General features: G+C 37.4%; 1 protein-coding gene across 1 annotated transcript in view; it reads left to right on the top strand.

Annotated features, from left to right (window-relative positions):
• Positions 1 to 26,023, top strand: part of ROBO1 (roundabout guidance receptor 1) — a 534,041-nt gene that overhangs the window by 404,623 nt on the left and 103,395 nt on the right. Inside the window, exon 4 of the mRNA XM_086482457.1 lies at positions 13,468 to 13,625. Within this exon, the coding sequence (XP_086338583.1) occupies positions 13,468 to 13,625 (158 nt within the window). The remainder of the gene's footprint in view (positions 1 to 13,467; positions 13,626 to 26,023) is intronic.

Raw genomic sequence — 26,023 nt, 5'->3', positions numbered from 1 at the left:
GTGGAGATTTCCTTCACAGTGCAATCCTGATCCAAACTCAAGTGCTGACATAAACACATCTGTAGAGGAGCTTCCATTTCGCTTTTGAGTTTGGTTTTTGCCCTGAAGAGAAGCAAAAATTAATTTTTCATTTCTTTTATTATACTTTGTGTATTTACTAGAGGCCCATGTAAATATGCAGACTAGAAACCTAACCAATTAATTGAAATTCTGATGCAACTAGTGCAGCTTCCCTGCGCTAATTAAGTAGGTAGGGTGGGAAGACAAAAGTCAAATTCTTCCTGGTTGTAGACTGCTGAAGCCAATGTTGTTTAGCACTAAAGACACTGATAGTAATGAGTAATGGTAAATAACATCCACAATGCCATCCACCAGTTAAAGTGTCTAACAATTAAAGTAAGCAGCACCAAACCAGCTGGAGTTTTTGTTTACTAGAAAGTCCTATAGGAGCAAAGATATACTCCTAGTATATCAGAAAACCAAGGGTAAGGATTTTGGCAATCCGGATAGTGTTTTGGGGTTGTTTTTTTCTCCTCCCCTTAACTCAGTTGTTTCTGAGTGAATTATTAGAAGATACCAGTAGCTTTTATATTGCAAATTTGCTGGCTTCTGAGTTTCCTGTTTACCAAAATTAGTTGCAAGGTATTTGCTTTTTAAAGCTGTCCTGAAAATGTATGACTTTGATTTTTATGCATCTAGTGATAATCTAGATCAAGTCTTACAATGTTTTCAAGCTTAGGTCTTGTGCTTAAACATACAGAAAAGAACCTGTCCACTGAACTGACTTGAAAATTTAATTGTATTCAGAGTTCATAGAGAAATAGAAGAATCTGTCTCACAGAACACCACGTTTGCTTTTCCCTCTATAGCAACTCTTAATGGAAATCATAGAATCATAGAACAGTTTTGGTTGGAAGAGACTTTCAAGATCAAGTCCAACCTTTGTCCTAGCTCTGTCAACACCACTAAACCATGTCCTTAAGTACAACATCTACCCATCTCTTAAACACCTACAGGGATGGTGACTCCACCACCTCCCTGGGCAGGCTGTTCCAGTGCCTGACAACCCTTTCGGTAAAGAAATTCTTCCCAATATCCAGCCTGAACCTAGTCTTGAGATTTACCAGGGAATCAACCTGTATGGGCTGCTTAGGACTGAGAGGAGTTGAATTAACGGAGTTGGTAGACCTTTGTAGAGTGTATCCTGACACCCCTTAGTTCAGGTTTGTACTGGCAAGGGAAATCGAGCATAGGTGCTTCTGCTAATGGTACCTCAGCTCATATGGAATCAGGAAAAAGTGTTGTCTCTTGAAATTTGTCCAAACTTAAGTTTCATCATTAGGAGCTAGAAACAGCAAAAACAAGGGGAAAAAAGCCAACAGGCAAATTACTAAAATGAGAAGTTACAATTCCTTTACCACCGTTGTTTTCTGGGAAGTTTTTAAGGAGTTAAACTGTACTGCAGTTTCTCACAGGGTGTAAAACAAAGGTAAAAACAACATTTCCACCAAATGCACTCACTGCCTTGATCGTTTTAGACTTCCACAGCCATTTCCATTACATTGGTTTGTTTTGTCTTGACTGCATTTATAAGTTCCTGTTTCAAACAGACTAAGCTAATGTTACAGTCATCCACTTTCCTTTTCCTTGAAGGGTGAGTGCAAACGCGATGTCTTGCATGCTACAAAGTCCCTACCAGCCCATGGTGCCTCACAGCATTGCAATGTTGGACAGCAATGGATGCCAGCATCTCTTTTGTAGCTGTTATTAAAGATGCTATCTTCAGCCGCAACACTGAAGTGACGCAACTTAATGTTCTGTGTGTATTAAAATATTAATGAAAACTCAGGGTTGAAAACAATGAATGTGGCCCAATACAAAAGGAAGTGTTTAATCAAAATTAAAATCTTCAGTAATGAAATCTGCCTGGCTTTATGTGCATTTGTGTTCATGCTGAGCATCGCCCTCTGTTTCCTTTTGTTAATAATTCTGAATCAGACTTCTGGCTGCTGTTTTACCACATGGAGTGATCCAAAACTTCATGCACTCCTTCCTGCCAACAGTAAGGCAGACTCTGCTAATAGGCAGTGTTTCTCTGATTTTTACTCAGTAGCACTTATTGCACATTAAGCACTAACATATTGATCGGTTGGCAAGTTGCCTTTGAATATCTCATAGGGATTGAAGCCAGAATAAGAGTCCAAATGCGGAAGTACTTTTCTGCATGATTGTATTGTCTTTTGCCATTTACAGTAGCGTATAAATCTCCAAGAGTTGCAGTTCAGGGTTCCAGCTTGGTGAATTTGGTAATGTCCATTTGCTTACAAAACCATTTTTCATTGTTGTAGCTGTTTACTTTGCTTCTTTTTGTTAGTGCTTTATGTAGAATTTTACAATATTTGAAGCTTTCAGATGGATGTCTAAAAGAAGAGCTATCATTGTAAATCATGAAGACATCTGTCTAGAGATTTTTCAAATTCTGAACAAAAAGTTTGAGTGTATGATATTGTACTGTGGTTGTTTATACTGAGAAAGCACAATGGTTCATATCTTAGAATATGCCTGAAATAGAACAAATGTTTGCCTGTACCGTTTGGGATCTAACTCAAAGCAGTTAATTGAATTAGATGAAGACTATATTTCTCTATGACCTCTGTCTGCCATTTTTCTCTGAGGTGATTTCCTTCGATGTTTTCTAAACCCAGAAAAAGTAATTTGAGAAGTATATTATATTTGGCATAAATGTAATTTTGAAAAGGTTTACCAGTTTCTATTATGAATAACTGGTGTCAATTTACATCTTGAATGTTTTAGGAGGTAAAGAAATAAGGTAACATTACCATAAGAATGATATATTCATACATCTGGACATGCAGAGTATAATTAACGAAACATCCACTAACTCAGATATATCCTGTTGTATAGCAGTCTGGAGAGGTGAGAAAAGACAGTGGCGTTCTGTGGTCTGTAGTTCCTTTCAAGAGAGTAAAATTGTATATAATAACAACAGAACAGAATGGAAGTGTATGTAATAGTTCAGCAACATTTTTGAGCAGTGTGGCTTTGCTATAGTGTCTGCTGCCAACAAATGCTGTTCTTAGCTCTGCTATTATTTAGAATTAGCCACTCAGCCATATGAAGTGCCTGCATCTTGCACCTTCTGACTGAGTTTCAAGTTTTCAAGCTTGACCTCAGATATAATGGGGGGATATCATTTTCCAGAATATTAAAGAAGTGACTTAGCTGTTTGAGTGTGATAATGATACTGTATATTCTCTGATATTAAAATGTCATATTTTTCAACCACTTTAACAGCATAATGGGGATTTTTTTCATGGAAATAAGAGTCTTTTCAAAAAGCATTGATGGTAGTGGTACAGTTATAACATGCTAAAATTTGAATACTAAGCAAGACACGGCTAAAATTGTTGCCTTGAGGCAGGACCTTAGCAAAACAATAACGTAGTTCATATGCAGATTTAGGGCTATGCATAGTGCAGGAAAATTGTTATCGCAGGTGTGCGAAGCTTTATTTCTTTGAAAATATATCCTCTGATAAGTTTTTGACTTCTTCAGAGTGAAAGGATGATTATAAGCAATTGTACAAGCATCAGCCATGTAGATCTTGCCTGTACTATAGAAACAGTGCTGCCACAATTTCATTGGCAAGTCTGTGGAATAGTTGTATCTGCTCTTTTAACAACACAAGGTAAGAAAAGTAAGGTTCCTTCGGGTTTGGCCTAGTGAGGGATTTTCCAGCTTAGAAACTGTGGGAAGAGAGTCAGTTTTTCACATCTTAAGCCAGCTTAGCTTCCTATTTGGCAGCGACACCTTTTCAGTCAATTGCAATCTGGCTTCATTTCCCAGTGCCATATATCCTAGCTTTGAGCTGTCATTGAAAACCGGCTAAGTGTTTGCTTCTGTCCTTGCTGCCTGTATTCCTTCCTTTATTTTTCTCCCTGGAATCCTGAGTTACAGGACACTGGCATTTCTGGGTTGATTTGTGTCTTCTTTCTTAAAAGGGAAAACGATTCTGCTCATGAAATAAGGTTTGATACATGGTTAAGGAAATTGCTGGCATTTTGGGGGAGTATCTTCTCACCTTTCCCTTTTGTTGTTTGGTCCTTATATGTCTTTTGGCATTTCAGTTACCTCTTTATGCTTTAATTTGGAGGGCCAAGACAAGATCTTGCTACAGCATCTTAGTCTGATTCTTTTTCTATATTATAATCTGCTTTGAAGGAAGGCTACTGCAGCTAACAGTTAATTACAAACTTGACATCAGAACCTTGATTTGGAGTGTACAGAAAAAAAACCCTTTTATTTACAGAACACACCCAAATTCTTGGATTTAAACTCTTCTTTGCCTGGGGAAAAGTAATTTGTGATGTTCCAAAGACACAGTTCTTCTCTGAGCCATGTCTAAACCCCCTTGGTTTGTGTCCACAAGTTTGGAAATCAGCTGTGTTAGTTATACTAAAAAATATTGTCTGTAATGAAGCATGATTCAAAAATGTAAAATAAAATAATAATAGTATAAAATAATAATAGTAATAAAAAAGGAAGTAACTGTAGATACTTAGGACAAGTGGAAGGAAACTGTCTTTGCATCTGTACAAATGAATCTGCTCTTCCAGGAGATAAATTCTGACTTACAGGTAGTAAATGCCTTGTCCTAGACCATGATATGTGGAAGATGTTGAGAGGGATCATGTTTTGTACACAGTCAATCAAATTAATAATTAATCCCTTCTTATCTATTTTCAATTTTCCGTCAACCTAAGGGATACTCTGAGTCTCGTGCCTGAGGCATCACAGACCCTTCAGGGTTTAATTAGGTTTCCCAGTGCTGAAGCATGTGCTCTTAGGCCTGTCAGTTACCCTTCTCACATGAGTTAAAATTACTCTTTCTATGACTTATCAGATTTGGTCATTTAATTGATTCCCAATTCGTCATCTAATTCATTTACACTTTCCTTTCCACAGATGGAAATACTGTTACGGGCTGACAGCTATGTTGCCCAGTAAGATTCCTGGCAATATTTAAATTCTACAACTTCAACCAGTGAAATAAAATCAGAGTGATTGTGAGTGGTTTCCATAATTTTTTGTAATTATTGTCAGTAATTTTCAGCCAATGGTTTTTACAGAAGTCGTTTTTTGGAAACTGCTCCTTAAGCATGCATTTCTTTCTATTAATAATTGTAAGTTTCTTAATGACAGTAACAAATGACAATAAATATATTTATTTTACTGTCTTTATATTCATTCAATATGTTTATTGCCAAATGCCTCGAAAGTTAATTACTTTTGCAGTGTAGCATATTACTTAATTCAAGCATATTGCTTGTATCAGTCGTCAGCACTTTTTAGATGTGATCCAGTAAGTGCAGCACTGCTTGATTTCCTTCTACAGTAATGGATTACAAGCATGCAGGTGTTGTGTTTGCTAACATGTATTGCTGAACATAATAGGGAATGACACTTTTTTTATGGAGAAGGTAACTATTGACCTTCAGTAGATCAGATTAAGATCCCAGTTCAGTGGTGCTGTATAAAAAGCAATCAATCAAAACTATTACTCTTTGGGGAGAATAGATTTTAAAACAACTTAAAGGTTACAGTAATTGAGGCAGTACATTTTGTTAACATTTTAGAAGGGTGATCTAATTTAATTGCTGCTATTTCATACATCTAACACCTATATTCAACTGTTTCAGCTAGTTGTGGATTGTGTCTTGGTTATGTTCATCGTCGCAGAAACAAAGCTGTGTTTCTTTGTTGCTTTAACCACCGGTGCTCTTCAGTAGTGTCATCACCTAGGCAGTACTCATAATATCAATACTAAATTACATAGGTTTGTAACATGAACTTAATAACCCTCCCTGACATCTTTAATCTGTTAGCATTCGTATAGCAGAGTGCAGTACCAGATTCAGTAAAATATTTATGAGATCTGCGTGTTTGATGAGAAATAGGCATTTTCCCATGGCTGGAAATTCTGCATTACTGTGCTGGGTGGTAGGAATGCAAGTTTTCTGAGCGTCTCTTCCCATAATTGTTTAAAGCACTCTGTGTATACCATTCAGTCTTTCTTTCATTCATTAATTCATTTTCATTCATTCAATTTAAATAATGCTATTCTTTAACTCTTTAATTTTTCCAAATTTAAATTGCTAGTGTAATTTCTGTATGCGTCTTACAATGTTTACCAACCTCTTAAAAATGTAATTTCAAATTTAAAAATAAAACATTGACAATATGACAGGTTAGGAAGAGAAATAGCATAATAATAAAAGACAGATCTTAAATTTCAACATCAAATTAAAAAGAAAAGGCCTTTTAAAATCTCTTCTTGCATTCATTAACACTACGATTTCTTCCATGGTGACATCACGGAGGAAGTGTTTATAACCAGCTGTTTAAACTAAAGTAGTTGATCTCAGTGGCAGTGGAGCAGAAATAATACAGGGATTTTTAAATATTTTTTTTTTTGGTGGTTGTTTTCTTTAACTTTGCTTTTTTGAGCTTGAAAATGAGATCTTGAAATATAAATATATATGATGCGGTGATCTCAGTTACAAATATTCAGGTCATGGATATCAATACTAATTTATACAAATACACATTAATATTAAGCAAAAGATACCACTTGATTTTAAAATACTTTTGTTTCCTCAGGCTTTGAGGTAGTGAGGTTTGCTAAAGGGCAGAATTTATGGTGGAGCAGGACAGTGCTGTATGAATACATCACCTTGAATGTGTTGTGATAAATGTATAGTCAAAGATTCAAAATTGATCTCTACTGTGACGGTGTTAAGTGATGGTTGTCACTGTATGATCAGTCTCTTTACAATGAGTAGTCTCTTGTATCTGGAATATATCTTATATCTGGAAACCTGTTCAGTGTGAATTCTTTGACTGTGTAGTCAGGGAAGTCCAGTGTCGACGGAGGGCTGGCTTTGTGAGACAGTTAAACTGTAAGGCCACATGCCTAGTGTTTATAATAGTTTTGAAGCTCAGAGAAGGCTGAAAGAAGATCAGAGATCTAGATGATTAACTGATTGCTTGTAGAAGGCACTTAGTCCAAGTGAGAAAGGTGTAGCAAGATCCAATAGCTGAGGTCAAAGTGCTTCAGATGTGAACTGAAAATGATGAAAGTGAGGAGCCCTAGGCAGGCTGGATGCTAAATGAAGTGACTCCCTACCTGTTGGAGGCCTTATAAAAAATGTAGACATCTTTTGAAACATTCAATACTCTATTACTGGACTCAGTCACTGAATAAAATTATTGCCTGTATTACATGAGGATCTTGTTAGATGATTGTAACAGTAATTTCTGACTATTCATACCCTACTCCTTCTGTTCCATTTTAAAGACTATGTGCTGTAGTTAACACCAGTGTTAACCTTTTTTTTAACGTCTTCAGAAAGGAAAAGAAATCATTTTCAGGAAACCAGTTTTTCCTTTAACTTTACATGACTGCATGGAAATTTTTAGGGGTATGTCTTCAGAAAAGATTATTTCTCATTTGTAAATGATCAAGTTTTTGGTAACATATGTGTTGACTTATATCTGATCATGCATGCATTTCTTACTCTTTTTAAACTTAATTAGATGCTATAACACTTTTCTGTTAGTGGCATGCATGTATTCAAAATGATACTCTGACATCTGTATAACTTTTGTGCCAGCAAAGTCTTTAAACAAGGTACCATAGTTCTGGCTGATGCTTAAGTTAGTTGTAATTAAAATTAAGCACCTGGTTTGAAGGACTGTTCCAGCTGACAAGCATCTTATAATATATTAGAATGCCAAAAATGTCTACTGTGTCTCAGTAAATTTGAATTACAGTTCAGTAGGTAGTGGGGAAAAGGGATTGTTGCTGGTCCTAAATTACAGGAACTGTTCTGGTTTTGAATAACAGTTCAATCCAGACAGAGAAATAATTAGTTTCTTTTTAATTATGGCTTCATGGGATTAGAACATTTATATAACCTCCTGAATCACATTTTTTGTTTTCCAAATCTTACAGCTTTTTAAAGCAAGTGCTCATTTTTGTTGTTCTGTTCTTCGTATTTTATTAGTCAAATTAAGTGTTAGATTGAAACTTTCTTTGTAATACTGTTTTTTTGTTGGGGAGGAAAATGGAAACGTTGGAATACTTGTTATATATTTACAGGAATTAAAATAATGGAATAGGCGGGTATTAAAAACAGTAGTTATTAAATATGTGGCATTTTTAACTAAATTGGCCAAAAGGCAGGGCAGTGGGCCGTTAAGGTTGCATTGCTCAGCTTTAGCTTGTAGTTTGATGTTAGCACATTATTATTTGCAGGGTGGAAACTTGCTCATTAGCTAAGGTCTGGTTGTTTTCTAAAGTGATGTGAGGAATGAGCATTTCTTCTATTTCTTTCACTTTCTTTTCCCCATTTTTGAGGCACATGCTATAATACAAAGCAACATTTAAGTTATCTTCATGCTGAAAGAGTGGAAATTGTTGGGATCTCTTTTATCTAGTTGTGCAATACTTTGGCTCACTGATCTCTCTCTAACAAGCAGACTTGTAAAATAGCGTGCTTTGTCTGGGACAATGCAAGAGAGTTAGCGGGAAGCAAGTCTGGATGACGTCTTTTATAAGAATTGAAATGGATTAAGATTGCCTTGATCTGATTATGAAACTGCACCCCAAATATCTTCATTTCCCTCTCTTCCTTTGATCACTGGGTCACCATGGCTGTAGTATCTTGATTGATTAGGGATCCCAAATGCATTTTGGTGCACTGCTGTGAACTGATCTAGCATGAAGTGTCTAGACTAGAGTAGACCTGTAACCAAAATTTCCAGGAGATTTTTTTTTTTAATTTCCAGTTCCTAAATGATACCACCTGTTACGGCATGATATCCACAATGTATCATGGGTAATTAGTGTGTTCCTGACAAATTCATTCTTTTCACATATTGATTAGAGCTTTCTGGTTGGTTTCTTTTTTCTTGTGTTTTCTTTATTGTCTTTAAACTTGAACACAGTTACGTAATGATCTTTAAAAATAATCTTTCTTAAATATCTACAGTGCGTCTATGCAAAAACCCCTACCTACCTAACTCCCATTTCACCCAGTAGCGACTCCCTACACTTTTTCATAGTAGTCAATGAAGAATTTAAGAGAAAAACACCAGGTGCTGCATTTTGAAAAGCACTGTTTAGGGTTACACAAAAAAATGCTGTCTCTACTTATGCTGCATGTCAATAAAAATTTTTCCTCAAGTGATTGCTAGTTCCTTTCTGCACTGGGAAAGATTCTCTGGGGAATGTGCAATTGTTTTATTGATTGAATAGCACATGATATTAAATAGTTAGATGAACAGTGGACTTTTAAGTGGAGTTACCAAAAGTTGCTTTTGAACCTGATTAGTTCAGCAGTCATTGCATAAAAGTGTTTTCAGCACAAGCACAGGAGTTCAGAGTTCACTCAGCAAGCTCATGGAGTTGTCCTAGCTGTGCAATGACAATAACTACAATCATTATTCATTGTAATTTAGAAAATATTAGAGTAAATTGTTAGAAAACCTTACTTACAATAAGTCAGAAATGTGGGGAGGAGGGTGGGTGGTGTTATATCTGTGAGGAGTCTACACTAAATTTGTTAAAAAAATTAAAACAGGCAAGCATCCTCTTAATTTATCTATTTTCATTCCAGCTGCATATAGGTAGGAAGAGGTCCATGTGGTGAAATTTGGCCCTTTGGTGACTGAAAGCACATACTGTACTGGATTACAAAGTATACGTACAATATATCTTCAAAAGGAAGTGTATTCTCAATTTACAGTGAGCCTTGACTGTGAAGGACAGAAAAGAAAATTTTTTTTTTTTTTCAGTAGGGGAAGAAAATTTTAAATTTATAACTGCATGCGGGATTGCCAGGGCCTGAGGCAAAAAACCAGCATATATCTCCTTTACAGCTGCAAAAATAATTACATGATGAGTATCTGTGGAGTGATCTTTAATGGGTTACATTTTGTTAGGATTTCATTATGCAATGTTAGAGCCAAAATAATTCATAGTAAATGGAAAAAATATACTTATTTTGATGTATCTATGGCCTGGACCTTTGATGTCCTCACAAGGCATTCTATTAAGCATTGGTTAATTTGTGAAAGGTCTTGGTTTACAGACAAGGTGCTGTGCTTGTAAAGCTGAAATAAGACTAAGGAGTATAGAAATTACTGAAGTAATTTGTTTTCATTATGCAAGTACTGGACTTTGTTGCTTCAAAGGTGCTAAAAGCCATCTGAGGTGCTATCTGATAGTCTTTCCTCTTAGATTTATGAGGTCTTTCAGACTTGAAAACCACTTACGGTTTATTAAGATCACTTTGCTTGCTTTTGTTTTTTTTTTTTTTTTAAACTTAAGCGCACTTCTCATATATCTCTTAGCTCAATCCAAGTGATACAATCTTCAGCAGTAATAAGAGGCTTCTTACTCATGGTCAAAACACCCTTTTTATTGCCTTGCAACAGAACTGTGGTTTAGCAAATAAACTCTTCTGCACTTTCATGTGCTGTTGGCACTGGGAACCGGATATACGGGGTTTTTTTGGTAACTTGGTGCAACTTCTGTTTCTTTTTCTTTTATGTTCTTTAGTTTGGAGAAGTGAAAATAAGAAGTAATAATATGACCAGTGGCTCCAAATCAGATCAAGTCTCTATTAAAGTAAATAGAAAAAATTCTTTGACTTCAGCAGAAGCGGTGTCAGCCTAGCCACTTAGGCTACATGGTTTACTGTATCTGGATGGCTTGAGGGCTACATAGGAACACAAGAAGTTGCACCTGGTTATTAATGCCGTATTCAGTATAAACGGAATAAGTATATATAATGTTTTCAGTGTATGTGAGTAGTATTTTAATGCTTCCATGATCAAAATAATTTGATGTATTCAGTTTTGATGCATCAACATTTAGGGGTTTGTAGTAAGGAACCTGCAAAAGAATGCAGGCTAAAGTTAATAAAAGTTTTGTTGAAAGCAGAAGGGAAGCTAAAGGATTGGTATTTTGACTTACCTTTCTGAATAACTAAAAATTACATCATTCCCCTTTCTGAAAATGTATTATGTCCTGTAATATTATGTCCTAATATAATCCTGTATTATGTCAATATTCTCTAGTCTGTAGAAGGAAGATATCCATGTGTTTTGCTTTTTAGAGAGAGAAGCTCTTTGTTTTTAGATGGAGCATGCTTTCTCAGATTTTTGTACACCAAGCAATAGGTGCGTGGTTTGTTTCATTTTTGTGTTGGCTTTTTTTTTTTTAAATAAACTTTCTAGACTAGGTCTCTTTGAGAGACCTGGCTCATCCAAAAGAATGGGTTCATCCAATAACTTCTCATTGTTGTAGACCTCCAAAGATCCCTTCCAACCTAAATTATTCTATAATTTCTTCATTAAGTCCTATCATTCTGTTGTATTGGTTTGTATTGCTAAAGTGATAGAGACATTTTATCCTTGATTGTCCTCTTTCAGTGCATCAGTATCTCCTGATTCCAGGGCATCCAGCAACATCAGTAATTAAACTGAAATATTTGAAATGTGAGTGCTTTGGTATGGAAGGGGATTGGTAAATTAAGATGATGTCTGGTGAGATCTGCAATATACTTCAGTCTTGCTGATACATAGGTGTTCTTTGGTACTTCCAGAAATTACATCCTGTTTCTATAACAGTGGTAAAATAGACTGTATTTATGGCTTTTGATTCCCGTCTACATTTCTATATCTACCTGCAACTTTCCCTGTTGTGTATTACGGTGTAATGTGCCAAGCTGGACATGTAGGTGTGTGACTGTAGCTACGGAACTGTAGGGTATCAGAATGTAAGGTAGATGTACTTAAGAAGGAAAAATACAAGATAGTCCTACTGACTATTGACAGGGCTATTTGCCAATAATCCTCCAAAAGAGAGAACTACAAGTCCTTTTTCCTCGCTGTCTTCATTTTAGATTATATAGCATTGCAGAATGTAAATGTGAGAAAGGTGTATACCTCTGTCCCAAAGTAGATGACCCATTTGCCCTCAGACCATTTTAAAAGGTCTTAACAGCATGAAAGACTAACTTAGAGAGAGGAATGATTTGGCAGTGCTGTACCTGCCAGTCTGTAAGCCCACCCACATTCCTTAACATCTAACGATAAATCACACCTTACTTTGAAGCAGCATCAACCACCAAACCACTGTTCAGTAGCGAATGTCCATGTATCTGTGCTCCATGGCTTGAGGGATATATATTTTGCTGCAGATTCTTGGCATTATTTACTGTTGACACAAGATTGTTGCAAGTAGCAAGAGTGACAGCTTTGTCAAAATCCTGAGTCCTTTGGTTGTAATGTACTTTTCCATTACTGTATCCTTTCTGCACTGTGGAAGGAGTAGCAGCAGTGGAGAGGACTAGAATGTTATATTTGTTATCATTTCAGTTATTTATTTTTAGATTAAACCTAATGCTACTTACTTGGCAAGACTTAGGAAAGCCATTATTCCGTTAAACCATGTCGCTGTGTAGTGGTTTGCTGAGCTGTCTCTCATCTCCCAAAAAAAAAAATAATCACACAGCTATTGATAAAATTCATAGAGAATGATTGGAGGCAACTAGAGTTTCGTAGGCCTGGGCTTGCCCAAATGATGAGAAAAAACAAATTCTAGTAATGAAACCACAATAAAAATATTTCTTTCTATGAAAAGTTAGTAAAATTAACTTCTTACAAATGCAGAATGTGGTCTTGGCTCAAGCTAAGGGAAGACTCCCAGAGATCAAGAAATATTTTTTTTTGTTTATTTGAAAAACACACAAGTTAAATTGCAAAGATGAGTTTGGCTAAGGCTGCGCAATGTTTGGCGTCTTATAATGTCATCGAAGAACTGGGAATTTTAGTTTGTTCATTTTTGCCATAAATCTAGGGATGGGTACAATTCATACAGCTGGTGGCCAATCTTTAACCATAAACCTTTGAGTTACTGCCAGGCTAACCTTGTGTCTCAGAAAAAGAGGGCGAGAAAGCAATCTCTGCCATGCTTCTCCCCAAGTGACGTTCTATCTGAGCTGAAGATATTGTGCCTTCTTCAGCTGTGATAGGAATCCTGTGCTCACATGCTAGGCAGATGCTATGGGAGGCAGACCAGTGAGGCAGCTCTTCTGTGGAGACAGTCCTATGTCTGTGTCAGCCTTTCGCCTGTCACTGTTGTTCACTTGGCTTGTATGTTGGATGTTAAGTTTGCGTTGTATATGGTTTTTCTGTGTTACTCTGTGGAAGTACTGGAGGCCATCTGCAGATGCCAAATGAAATTCATTAACTTAATTGTTCGTTAATGTAAAATACAATGACAACAGGAATCATTAAAGGCCAAAACAAAACACTTTGGTGTGCTATTGGTGTACCGTTGGGTAATTTTTTGCTTCATTATCTTTATTCTTTCAGTTCTACGGGATGACTTCAGACAAAATCCATCAGATGTAATGGTAGCTGTGGGTGAACCTGCAGTGATGGAATGTCAGCCCCCAAGAGGTCACCCAGAACCCACTATATCATGGAAAAAAGATGGGACCCCTCTAGATGACAAAGATGAGAGAATTACAGTAAGTATAAGAAGTTTTTGAAACAACGCAAAAATCAACTAATCTAAAGTTACTGGTTTCTTGAGCATGTGGGCATGGAGCCATGCTGTACTTTCTAGGATACTGTCATTTCCTTGCCTCTGAGGCAAGGCTAGTTTGCATTTAGCTTGGAATGCATCCTCCAGTCACACACTACTTCATTGCAGGGTACACATTTGTTTGTCAGAGAGCCATGCAAAACCTATGTTCTTCTCTTCCTTAGAGGAATTAGAAGCTTGTGGAAATGAAATTCATTATATTTGTCACTGTCCTATAATTTTCTTGCCTTTTATCCACCTACAGTTTTCTGCAACCTATAATATTTGCCTTCTTTGGTTGGAAAGAGGAACTACTAGTAGTCTAGTAGTCTAGGTAAGACCTTCTTCTGTAATTCTGTTCAGAAGAATCTGTGCAGAAAAGTTGTGCATTGTATTAGAAAGGACAAGAAGGCTTTTGGGATATAGTCACATTTCTTTAGAGAGATGATGGCTTAATCCCGCCCTCTCAAATTAAGCTGTTTTCTCATTAGGGGTGTTGTCATAGCCGTTTGTATCTGTGGCTTCCCGAATACCATGTGCAATTAGTCAAGAGTATGGATAAAGCAGATTCTCAAATCAGAAAACTATCCTTCTTATAATTTTTGACATGTGAAACAGTAAGCTAGTGAGCCTAAATGGCTTGAAGAAATAGCAATGAAAAATGGAGTTCAAAAGTCATCTATATGCTACCAACATGGTGATACAAAACATCTTTCCAAATGAAAGCACATACCATATAGGATCCTGTTGGTACTGGAAGGATTACTAACGTGCAAGATCAGAGGCACATACAATTTATATACCTCAATCATATGCTGAAATGAAGGAAATTTTTAATGGAAGAACACTTAAACCCCAGAAACCTAAGTAAAAAATTACCAGGTTAGTTTGAGATTTAAATTGCCTGTTGTTTCATTTGTTTTTTACAAACAAGACAAAGCTTAGGCATTCTGTATGGTGGTGTATGCATACATTTAAATTTTTAAGTACCCTACCAAACCTATACTGATTGCTGGCTATTAACTCAATTCCTTCAATCATACTTGCTAAGAACTTGCAATTTCCTTTTCAAATCTCCTTCCTACTGTGAATTGACCTGAGATAGAGAGAAGATTCCAATGCTACTTTTTTTTTCAGGAAATGCTTTCTAAACTTGCATTTTCTGTTGCTGTGGTTTATTCTCTTGAAGGATTTTCAGGTGTTGCCTATTAAGTACAATTCTTTCATGATACATGAGAACTGCTCTTCTCCCAGCTGACAGTACAAAGACATACCCAGAACAAAAGCAACTATCACTGACTGGCAGTGCCGCCTGTATTTGTTAAAACCATGCATAGGATGGGATAAAGCCCCTCAGTTTGGTTTTCTTTTCTGGCGATTGTATCACTCACCTACATAGTATTCTTTCACCATGACATCTGATGGAATTACCTTGCATTATCAGTTTCTGCTTCCAAAAACAAACAAATGACAATGAGTTTTGGTGTAGGGGTAGATATATGCTTCTTTCACGTGCCCAAATGAGTGTTTGTTTTCAGAGGTGTAAATTAACAGTGCTGGGATAACTAGCTTGACTGAATTCATTTACGTCACACTTACTTGGCATTGTCTTAAGCAGCACTATTAGTATCATGGCTGCTTTCTCACACAGGCAAGAGACTGAAGCTACATTGTAATGCAGGTTTGCATCGACTTACAGCTGTAGCAGGGTCTTGCCAAGTGGATAACTATGCATTCAGATGTACATCTTAACAGCTTTGCAGTAACCATCTGTATTATCTTGCTAGTGGCTGGGAGGTGAGGGAAGATTGGGACCTGGAATGGACAGATGGGCAAAAAAATACTAATTTTGAAATTTGTCTTAGAATTATTCCATTTCTGTTAACTCCTTTAGGTCACTTCCATTTCAGTTTGGCGACAGGAACGTAAAGAATTAATAAGAGTACAACAGCTCAAATAAGGATCAAGTTCTTGCATTATAAGTGATAGATTTCATTTTTACATGAAATCAACCTTTTTAAAAAAAAATGTTTTTCATTTAAGTGCCCTTATTTAAAATTAACACCTACATTCATAGGATGGCAAAATTTTCATTGACTCAGTGAGACTAAATTTCATGTAATACAATTTACAGGTGTTACCTTCCTCTTTTTAAGCCATGAAATTACCAGATCAGGACATGTGAAACACTATGTGTTGGTGTTCAATATATATGTAGTACCAGTGGGGATTTAATCAATGAAAATACTTTAGTGGCTCCACTTCTAAAGCATTTCCAGTTGTTTTCATTCTTAAAGACGTGTTGATCTTTTGACTCGTTGCCATTTTAAGAGTGTCAAAGCCTGTTTAAAGCATTTCATATTAATGCTTTCCTTTCTGACAAGAGATTTAAAGTAAACATTAAGATTGTACTCTTTTGTTTAATAAGGGATGATTCTTGACACCTCTTTTTTATTCATATCTATATTTTCTTCAAAAAGACTATATATCCATGAAGCAACCTTATTTTTAATATATGGAAGATTTTTTTTCTCATCTGCAATTACAATGCTGATCTTTGAGACAGCAGAACTATCCTTTACAGACTATTAAGGGTGCCAGAGAAACAGGGGTGGTAGCTTGGCTCCTGACAGAGAGTTTGAAGCAAGAGATGTATATAAATAGCAGTTAAATATGATCCAAGTTAAGGCACCACTTCCTCTGGAATGCGATAAAAAGAAAATATCATTTTGTCCTGGTACGGTTAAGGAAATTGATATGTTTATGTAGGTGAGATAATAAAAATCAAAGTAGTCTTTGCATATTTTTGGTCCATTTGTAGGGCAAATAAATGTGCTTTGAAAAGAAATAAATCTATGTGCCTTTTAGGTTATAAACAGTAGTGAATGCAACAAAAAAAGAAATGAAAGTAAGGGTATGGGCACAGCTATCTGTGATGGGGATTATAGAAACAGACATTTTCTTTGAGCACAGCTCTCCCAGTACTGCTGTTTTAGCACAAGTCAGACCCAGTGTAGGCTTTTCAGTGTACACATGTCCACTGGGTCCATCTGATGAAGAATCGTCATCAAAACGTATTTTTTTTCTCTCTGCTCTTGAATATGTTATCTATAAACAGTTTTCGCAGTGCATTGGAGCTAAACATAATGTTTCTCATATGTATTCTTTACATCACAGTATGAACGCATATGCTTGATGTGGCTAATCCCTCTCCATATATTACAAATGAAGCAGAGAATGAGTCTTGCATGTGAAGCAAATGCTTATCTTTAACTTAATTTGTTGAATTGAAAAACAATTACCATGAAGCCAGAGCAGAAATAGTGTGATTCTGTGCTCATCTAGTTAATTTTTCTCTTGGGATTACTGTGGAATCCAGTATCCCTCTTGTAATGTATATAGCTGAAAAGGAGTCCTTTAGTGCAGTCCAGTGAAGAGCTCTCATTTCTCACTGCAAGCAATGTAAAAATAAAATGTGTTTTTCCAGTTTCTAAAATGTTCTATCTGCACTAGGAGAGGCTGTGCGACTTTCCTCTTGGAGCTGAGACACGGTAGAGAAAGAAGATGCAAGGTCTTGTCTATGAGTGAGAGAGAGGGGTGCTCACCAGGGTGGGGAATTTCCTCCTTCTGTTTCCAGCCCTTAGTAGTGTTTACGCATTTGGAATCGCTGTCTTGCCAGACGAAGTTCATAGACCTGTAAATTGCTTGGAGTGAGGATCAAGGCCAGGACTGCAGGCTTCTAGGTATCCTCACCAGGAACAGGCTCACTCCCAGCCCCAGCAGTCTAGCCATCTTCTTTGCATGGCAGCCCGGCATCATTAGGACATAGCCACGTGTTTCAGGCACTTGCCCTAGTGCCGAAAGCTGTGAGTTTGCATTGCCTCGGGCTGAGGAGGAAGTGCAGTCAGTCTAGTTCTTGCTGACTGCTGTAATCACGGGGCTTGGTCTTTCCAAATGTATTTTGTCTAGATGCAGTTGGCAGAAGCTCAGTGGCTGCAAGTACCATTAGCAGTGACTTGCCTGGGCGCTCACAGCAATTGCAGTAAGTTGCTTGTAAGCCTGTGAATACCTCCAGTGTACCTCTGTTCACTTCTTGGCCATCTTCCTGTTGTATCCCAAAACCTCCCAGTACTTTTCAAGTGGTGTCCCAACTGCCTTCCCACCACACAGCACTGCAATGAAATTTTCACCTCATTCCCCATCAGTTTTCTCCGTCTCACAACCTGACCTTGCATCCACCCAGCCTTTTCCTCCTACCTGTCTAGCCCCACTCTATAACCTGATTAGGTCTAAGTGCATGTGTGGAGGTAAAAATTTGGAAGCTTAGATAAGCAAAACCTCCTGCTGTATGCTGTAATGTAAAGGCACTCTTTCTTTGGCTTTGCTGTTAATGTAAATGGCTGGTGTGCTGTGATTTGTAATGAACGTGGTGGTGTCTGTCTGTGTTAGGTTTGTTCAGAGCCTCCCTTAAGGAACTGTGTTGTTGTCTTTGTGAATCCCAAATGCAACTGCCTGTATATAAGATGCTGACATCAGTAATCTAACCAAGATGGTAGGGCCTTTGAGCATATCTTTAGGCAAAAACTGGCAATAATTACAGACTCTCAGGAGTGCAAAGCATTCAAAGAGGATTTTGTCAATCTCCCATCTAGACAGGGCAACCTCCACATGCTTTTGGATCTCTCTGTCAATTCGTCTATTTTAGGGGCAATGCCTGCAAAATTAACTAAGCCTCAATAAAATCAGGATGCATTCAGAGTGCCTGTAATTATCAATATTTTCCCAGTGGGAGAATGTATACATATTTTGTATAAGCTCTGGAGCAAGTTGATGTTTGAGCCAAGTTTGGAAGTCAGGATTTCACAGCTGCTTCTGTTCCTGCCCCATGACCAGTAGTAGCCCACGCTTCAGAAAGCTTCGTAATTATTCACATGGAGTCATGGTGTAGGTGGTAGAAGAAAAAAGCTGTGCATGCCGAACATGAAATTTTAATAGGTAAAATCTTTTACATATACATGAAAAGGGATGTTGCTACAAAAAAGAAATCCTTTGTAATTGAATTACAAAAAGCAAAGCCTTTGCATTGAAACTTTGGTGCAGCACTGTGATTGTAATTTCCCCCTCTTTCCTATTAGTTCTTATCTATCATTTGTCCTGAATCATCCTCATTTGATTTTTAAAAGAAAAAGCTTGAGAAGCCATTTATCTTTCCTTGTTCAAGTTTCTTAGCTTTTAAGATCAAAGTTACAGGATGAATAATACATACAGGTTTTCATTCCTTTTTTCCGTGGCTGTCTTGTGACACCAACAGTTTTGAATGACTTACACTCTTACTTTAGATAAGTTGTAACTTGAATTCTTGATTCTTGTTTCGTTTCCTGGCCCTTAAAAAGTACATCACAAATATGAAGAATTTATTGTGTCTTGCACAGTGCTATTTTTACACAAATGAATGATGAAAATGTTTTTTACAAAATGTGAAAACAAAGCCTCTGATCTGCTGTGACGGGAAAACCTCCTTAAAGGTACCATCCACAGGAAGAAGTTTTCTTTATTTGCCCCAGATATTTTGTTAACAAATTGTCAAAGATCACTTGGTTCATTCTTCTTGGTGGAGACCATCCACAGGCTCGTTGTGCTTTGGCAAGTTTAAAACTGCATAGGTGATCCTAACATGATCTCGGTCATAGCAGGAAAGAAAAAAGGAATGGAAGAAATTACTATGCCTGTCAGTTAAAAAGGAAAAGAGAAAGGGTTGTTTGTATTGGAGGGAACAGCGGAAAAAGCAGAAATTAATTCCTTATTTAGGAACGGGACCTTTCCTTCCAAAGTTAAATTGCAGGGGGAAAAATTGCAGAGGGGAGGTTAATCAAGAAAAAGGAAATAAAAACTGATCGAATTTGTTGCTGTGTGCTATGCAGGAGTAAGTCTTAACCCTTTAAAACAGAAATGCTCCTGACATAAGCCCTACTGTTACGGTGCCACTCCAAATTAATTCAAGATGTTTATCCTTATTATCCTTATTTCTTTCTTCTCCATTTCTCTTTTTTTTTTTTTTTCTGTCCTCTCTTTCTTCATTGATTTATTAATCATTAATCTCTAAACACCTTAGTCTCCCACAAATACGTATTTTAGATAGATACACAGCAAAAGAGTGCATATTCATGTGGAAGATATAACACTAATGGTAACATTGTCTGTCCTATGGAGAGCTGCATGAAAGAACATGGCCTGGGTACACAGCACACAAAGAAATGGGGGCAAGGGAAAGGGGGGGAGAAAGTACCTACTGTTCAGGGTTTTATTTCATTTTAATTGTGTTTCTTTATTGGGGCAGATTAAAGGGCAAGCAGCAATTTCCTATATGCCCCAGGAGGGTTAGAAAGAGAAGTGTATTTTTTCTTCTGATTCCAAATATGTATTTGTTGCCTCCCAGCAACTTCCTTTCTTCCCAGTCCTTTTTCTTCATTTTGTCTCTTTTTCTCACTCCCTGAGAAGGTTGGCTTACCACTCTACACCTCTTTTTCCTTCGTCTGCTGATTCCTACAATGATGGCTTCTTCAGGGATCAAGAGTAGTGGGTTTTTTTAATGATTTATATTTCTTCTACCATTAATATTGCTTCCTCTGGTGACACAGCTGGAGCTGCTGTGAGTTAACTCGGCACCCCAAGGGGAAAAAAATGTAAAAAATTGTGAAAAATAATTTGGAACCACACAGCTGTCCCAGAGGATAGTGAGAATTGCTCTCAATCCTGCTGTTTCTTGCTCTTTGTTTTTCCAAAATGTGACATTGTTTTTCTGTGTTCATGCTTAAAGCTCCGTTTCAGGGTCCCTGTTGCTCCTGCTGGAGTCTCTCTGCTCTCCAGATTCCACAAATCATTCAAAATATATCTTCTGGATAGTCTCCCTTGTATCCTGTTCTGACCATGGCATACGCTTCCGTTGTCACCTGCGTTATCATGAGGGCACCTTTCCCATCTTCCGCCTCAATTCTCTCTGCATGCCTGCCTTTTCCCCTGCCATGTCTAAACTCAAGTTTCCACATCTGCACAACCACTCTTTCTGTGTTAAGACAAATTGTTCTCAGGGTATCTTCTGCTACACTGCTGCTTCCCATGTAATTTTTTTATCATCACAGGCATAACTGAGCTCTTTTCAGTGGTACACTAATCTTTGATTAGCATTTGTCACATCAATCTGTACATTGTTTGTGGGTTATTTGGTTGAGCCCTAAAAACCATTGCCTTCTACAGATGACCCTGCTCATCTTGGAAGGTTGGAAAAAAATCATTAGTAGCCTGGGCTAACAGAAAGAGAAGAAAACATTGGACATACTTTTATTTTTGTATTCATTTTCCTCTTTCTCTTCTTCCGTCCTGTTTGGAGTCTTACCATACTTGCATCATTTTTTAGACTCAGCTCTTTGAGACAAAACTTTTCATCTGTAACACATCCACAAGTAGTTTCTAACCCTGTTAATAATGACAGCATGTATTTCTACAAGCACTGAAGTAAACGTGGATTGAAAATCCTAACCTATTACAAGATTCTCCTTGCAGCTTTTTGCAGGTTTGCCATTTTAAAGAGCATAGCTGCGCAGACTTTCTCAGGCAGATGTGAGCTCATTCAGTTCTCTCTTTGAATCGACCAGAAGCCATATGGCAGCGGTTAATGTGGCGCCGAGCCTGAGCTAATAAGCCCTGCTGAGAGACAGGCTAGATCGCTCCGGCACGGTGTTGTACTAATATGGCCACACAGCTTCTGTACGCTGAGGGTAAGGGCAAAATGAACTTGCATTGGCTCAAAGTCTCCACACGCCAAGCCAAAGCAAATGGCCCGAGAAAAAACACCCCTGTGGACATTCCCTTCTTTCTCTATAGCTCTTGCAGTCAACTGTCCCAAATACTTCTTTGGGAGACAACATGCTTTCTTCAATAGTTTTCTCCATTAGTGTGATGTTTGCTGCAAGAAAATGAGGAAGAAGACCCTCAGACTAAAGTGTTTGAGTCATCCTCAATGCCCAACATTCTTCTAGTTTTTAATCCTGAATCTTCTATGCAAGGTTGCTGGATAAAATGTAGGACAGGCTAAACCATGCATTGGTTCACTCTTGATGTGATGCATCTCTTCAGTAGACATTTCCAAAGGATAATATTTTTCTGTGGAATTAGTGAAAGGGAAGGAGCATCATGATGCAGGGCAAAAGGGCGGCCCAACATCAAACATTTGTGAACTGGCGAGAACACCAGGTTCTGTAGCCTTGTGCTGGCTGTCACAGAGACTAGATTTTGGTTTAGGACCAAACTTCCCCTGAGTTCCCAAGAGCATGCCTGGTAATATAATAGTGTCACCTGCTGTGTGAGATTATGACATTTGTAGACTGTGTTCACACTAAATGAAACTACTGGAATTGAAACTGATCATAATTCAGTGTTAGAATAATTAAAAGACTCTTTATGGTCATTTAGTTGCTGGCATTTTAAACTAAGTTATTGCTGATCATATTGTCCCTACAGCTAAGAGTTTCTGTTCCATTTTTTCTCACAACTTTCAAAAATGTTCCTTTGCATCAGTGATGAGCGTTGCTTCAGCTATTTAGTCTTCTCGTCACTTAAAATGTTAGGCATTAGACATGCATAACTATGGTTTCTCAGTATTGTTTCACCCAGCAGTAGTGAAAAGTACTCTTTTAATGTGAACTAAGTATGTATTTTTCTATGCTCAACTTTGTTTTACACTGATTTGTACTTTTAAGTATAAAAGTAAAGTGGAGAAGAATGAAGTTCTTTTGCAGATACTCTGCGGACTTAAAGGAATTTGAAAAGTCCCCATTGAGTCAAAATTCTCCACAGATTTCTTTTGTCCCTAGTCATGAACTGATGACCTAGATAATAAAGGAAAATAAATGCCTGCAGCAAATAGAGTATGTGTGGATATCTGAGTTTTGAGACTTCCACAGACCTAGATGTTAAACTATCAGGATTTTCTTACTAAAATGGCTTATTGAGAGTTTTGAACCTCTGGGACCATCTAAAATTATACAAAGGGAGTCTGGGAAGCTTCTCCTTAAAAAATAATAAAAAACCAGGTGGTTGTTATCTCAGACTAGGCTACATGAGCTATCCAGAGCGTGTAAGACTTTATGATTTGAATGGTTAGGAGCAAAGGTGATTTATTATGCTGGGAAAGTAAATTCTTTGTTTTGTTTGGACGACAGTCTAGTTGTTGGGGGTTTTGAGATGTGTAAGGGAGTTGAAGAAAGGATGTGGGAGGGAAATTATTTCTTCATTCATTTTATTCTCTTAATGAAAAAGAAACATTTTTGTTTGGTTAGGTTTTTTAAGCAGTCAGGAAAGGAGATTTTGCTTATATTACGCCCAATAAAGATGAAGATGGTTTAGAAAGTTATTTCTTCTTCTCCCTTCCCTTCATCAGCTGTATGGAGATTCTATGTGTAGAGCGTGGACATAGTCCTCTAAGTTAAAAATCCATTTCTGGAGACACTGTCCTCCTCAGCCCCTTAGGGACTGCTGTGCTGTGTGTCTTCTCTGATGCCTCATCATGAGCAAAACCAACGAGAAGTAAAGCAATATTCAAAGAATCAGACTTTTAAAGCCTTTCATGAATCTGACACACTGAACATTAGGACTCACACTGGGAAGCATGCACACTGCCTATAGGCAGAAAACACGTTTAGAGTAGAGTTCAGTCCATGGGATGTGGGACTTGGGATTCCTATAGATCAAACGTGCAAAAAAGCACTAGAAATTTTCTGCATTCCATGGTTCTTTCATGCAGACTCCTGGACCTTGTGAGCCTTATGCTTTTTCTGTTTACTGCATTTACATTTACTTTACACTCATATATAGAGATATTTCTATTAGTAAAGCATGAAAGACCTTTTAATGCACAAATATCCTACAGAAATCAATGTCTTATTTGTGGCAAGTCTGTATCAGTGAAATAAAGCAACCCGGCTCTTCACTGTGTTCACTGTTTTCCAAACACTGAAACCCTCTCCATTTGTGGAGGGGGAGTACATTTTTGGTCTTGAAAGTCTCTAGTGGACCTTGTAAATTTGATTGTTCTTGGCATTTTTGATATTCCTAGTCGCTTGCACACCGCAGCGGCCACATGTTGTCACTTAAAATCCAAATATCGGATAACTGCTAACTGAGACTTTATTGTGTATCATGCTTTTTTTAGGAATTAGTTTTGTAAAGTAAAAAATGACACTAACTCTAAAAGCATGTTTAATAAAACCTCAACAATCTATGTGCTGAGTTTGCACATATTATGTTCTCATAATCAAAAGAAAAATGTAGAATAAAAATAGTAGAGAAGAACAGTGCCCATTTTTGGAGCCTTCAACAGATGTAAGTGATTAGACCTTCTTGTTTGGTTTGCTTTGATTTTTTGGTCTACTTTTTGAAAGTTCTGTCAACTTCATTTTTGCTTATTTCACTTTGTTTGGATAGTTTTGCCTTACTGAGTTTCCTGTGATGCTTCTGGTTATATGAAAAGTCTAGTCCAAATCACAGCACTTCAAAAATAATAATTTTTCAGTTCTTGGGTTTCCTCAACCCAACAGAGTACTTCTCTCTCTCCAGGTAATAATATACTCACAATTACTTACTGCCAAGTTCAGATATTCACCACGTGCAGTAGTGTGGGACTAACATACACATTGCAGGCTGTTATTCCAGACTCCTATGCAATACTGTGCAGGACCAAGTCTGCCTTCTTACGGTTGCCCTCCTTAAAAGGGAAAGAAAAAAGAGCTGCTTTCTTTCCTTATCTAGCTGTAAGACAGTTCTTGCTAATACTCATGCTGCATTGCCCGATGAACTGTTTGGGTTTTTTTTCCTCCTGAAAAATTGTTATCTAATAAGAGTCTATTTGGCACACGGATGCATAAAGATTTTTCTTTTATTTAGCATAGAAGTGTGGGTGGTTAGTTAAACTTAGATCTAATTATACTAATTTTTTTCTAACTCAACAGCTTTGCTTTTTGCATCTCTCTTTGCTGCTGTTGCCATTTGCCTACTTGCCTCTGCTAGGCCTCCTGGTTCTTGCTGCATGGGGGAGAATAAATTACACAGAGATAAGAGGGGGGGGAAGTGAATAAGTTCTTCCCCCTATATGTTTAAGAGAGAGTAAAACCCACAAACCTTCTAGGGAAAATAATGCTGTTAAAAAGGTAAAACTCGAGAAAGTGAAATGCTTTCCTGGCGTATACCTTGAACTACTTTTAGTGCTACATGGAATATATTTAATTTTGAAACTAGCCATAGAGACGTTTGCTTAACTAACTTTGCCTTCCCTCACAAAACGTGAAGTTTGGTTCTTGAACAAAACGATTATGACTCAAGATCTCTTAACTGTAAGTTTCTGTATTTTGCGTCATTGCTTTTCTAAGTGACTGTGCCATTCAGAATGCCAAGTTTTTGAAAAACAAACGATATTGACTCGATGGCATGGGCTTCCCTCCACCATGGCCCACATTTCAGACTCTGCAGATCTTGCTGTTTCCATTCATGTGAAATCACTTGTCTCTTAGGACTACTTGGAACTCTGGTGTTCAGTTTGAGCATTTCTCTTGGAGTAAGACTGGATGCAAATCAAGGAGTAAAAAAATTGCTTGTTCAGGGTTAAGTGTTACCATAGAAGCTGCAGATTTCTGATTGAAGCTATTTTATTCTTCACGGTAGATATTCCAGGAATGAGTGGTTCTGCTCTTTGGCAGACCTGTACACTGAATAGAATTAAAGGTAAGCTGTTTTTACCATGAGACTATACAGTCATTGCAACACGATTTTTAAAAGTGAGCAGCGAAACATTTTCCTACAGAGAAAATCATTGTACAGGAAAGGAGAGATTGCCTTGAGGTAGAAAGTCTGCAAGCTAAGCAAAGCAGATTGCTAGGCTGCTGCAGACTTCCTGTGTGATTTTGGACAAGCCTTGAAGTTGTTCAGTAGTTCTTATTCAGCATTTCATGAATCATGGGACTGAATTCATTCATACATGTAAAGCAGCCTGACACTATTGCAACAAAGCTGTGTTGTGCCACTTTGCCAAAGTGCAAAGTGTTACTACATCCTAAATTATGAATAGGCTCTTTTTTGTAGACAAAACAGTAGAGAAATATTCTCACTTACATACTCAGGCCATGCTCCACTATAGGTGTCTGTGATCGTATAGTATTTGCAGGATCTAGCCCAGCTACAAATACTTTGAGATTTTCTTTTATTTTGAAGAAAACATCTCTTTACCATTCAAGTTATATGCTGAAGTGCCAAAGTGGTTTTGAAATTATTGTGCCATGTATTCAAGGATCTCAA

Source organism: Leptosomus discolor, chromosome 1 (genome assembly GCF_034619465.1).
Source record: "Leptosomus discolor isolate bLepDis1 chromosome 1, bLepDis1.hap2, whole genome shotgun sequence".
NCBI classification, from domain to species: Eukaryota; Metazoa; Chordata; class Aves; order Leptosomiformes; family Leptosomidae; genus Leptosomus; species Leptosomus discolor.
The sequence above is the reverse complement of the archived record's forward strand: the minus strand, read 5'-3'. Positions and strand labels throughout refer to the sequence as shown.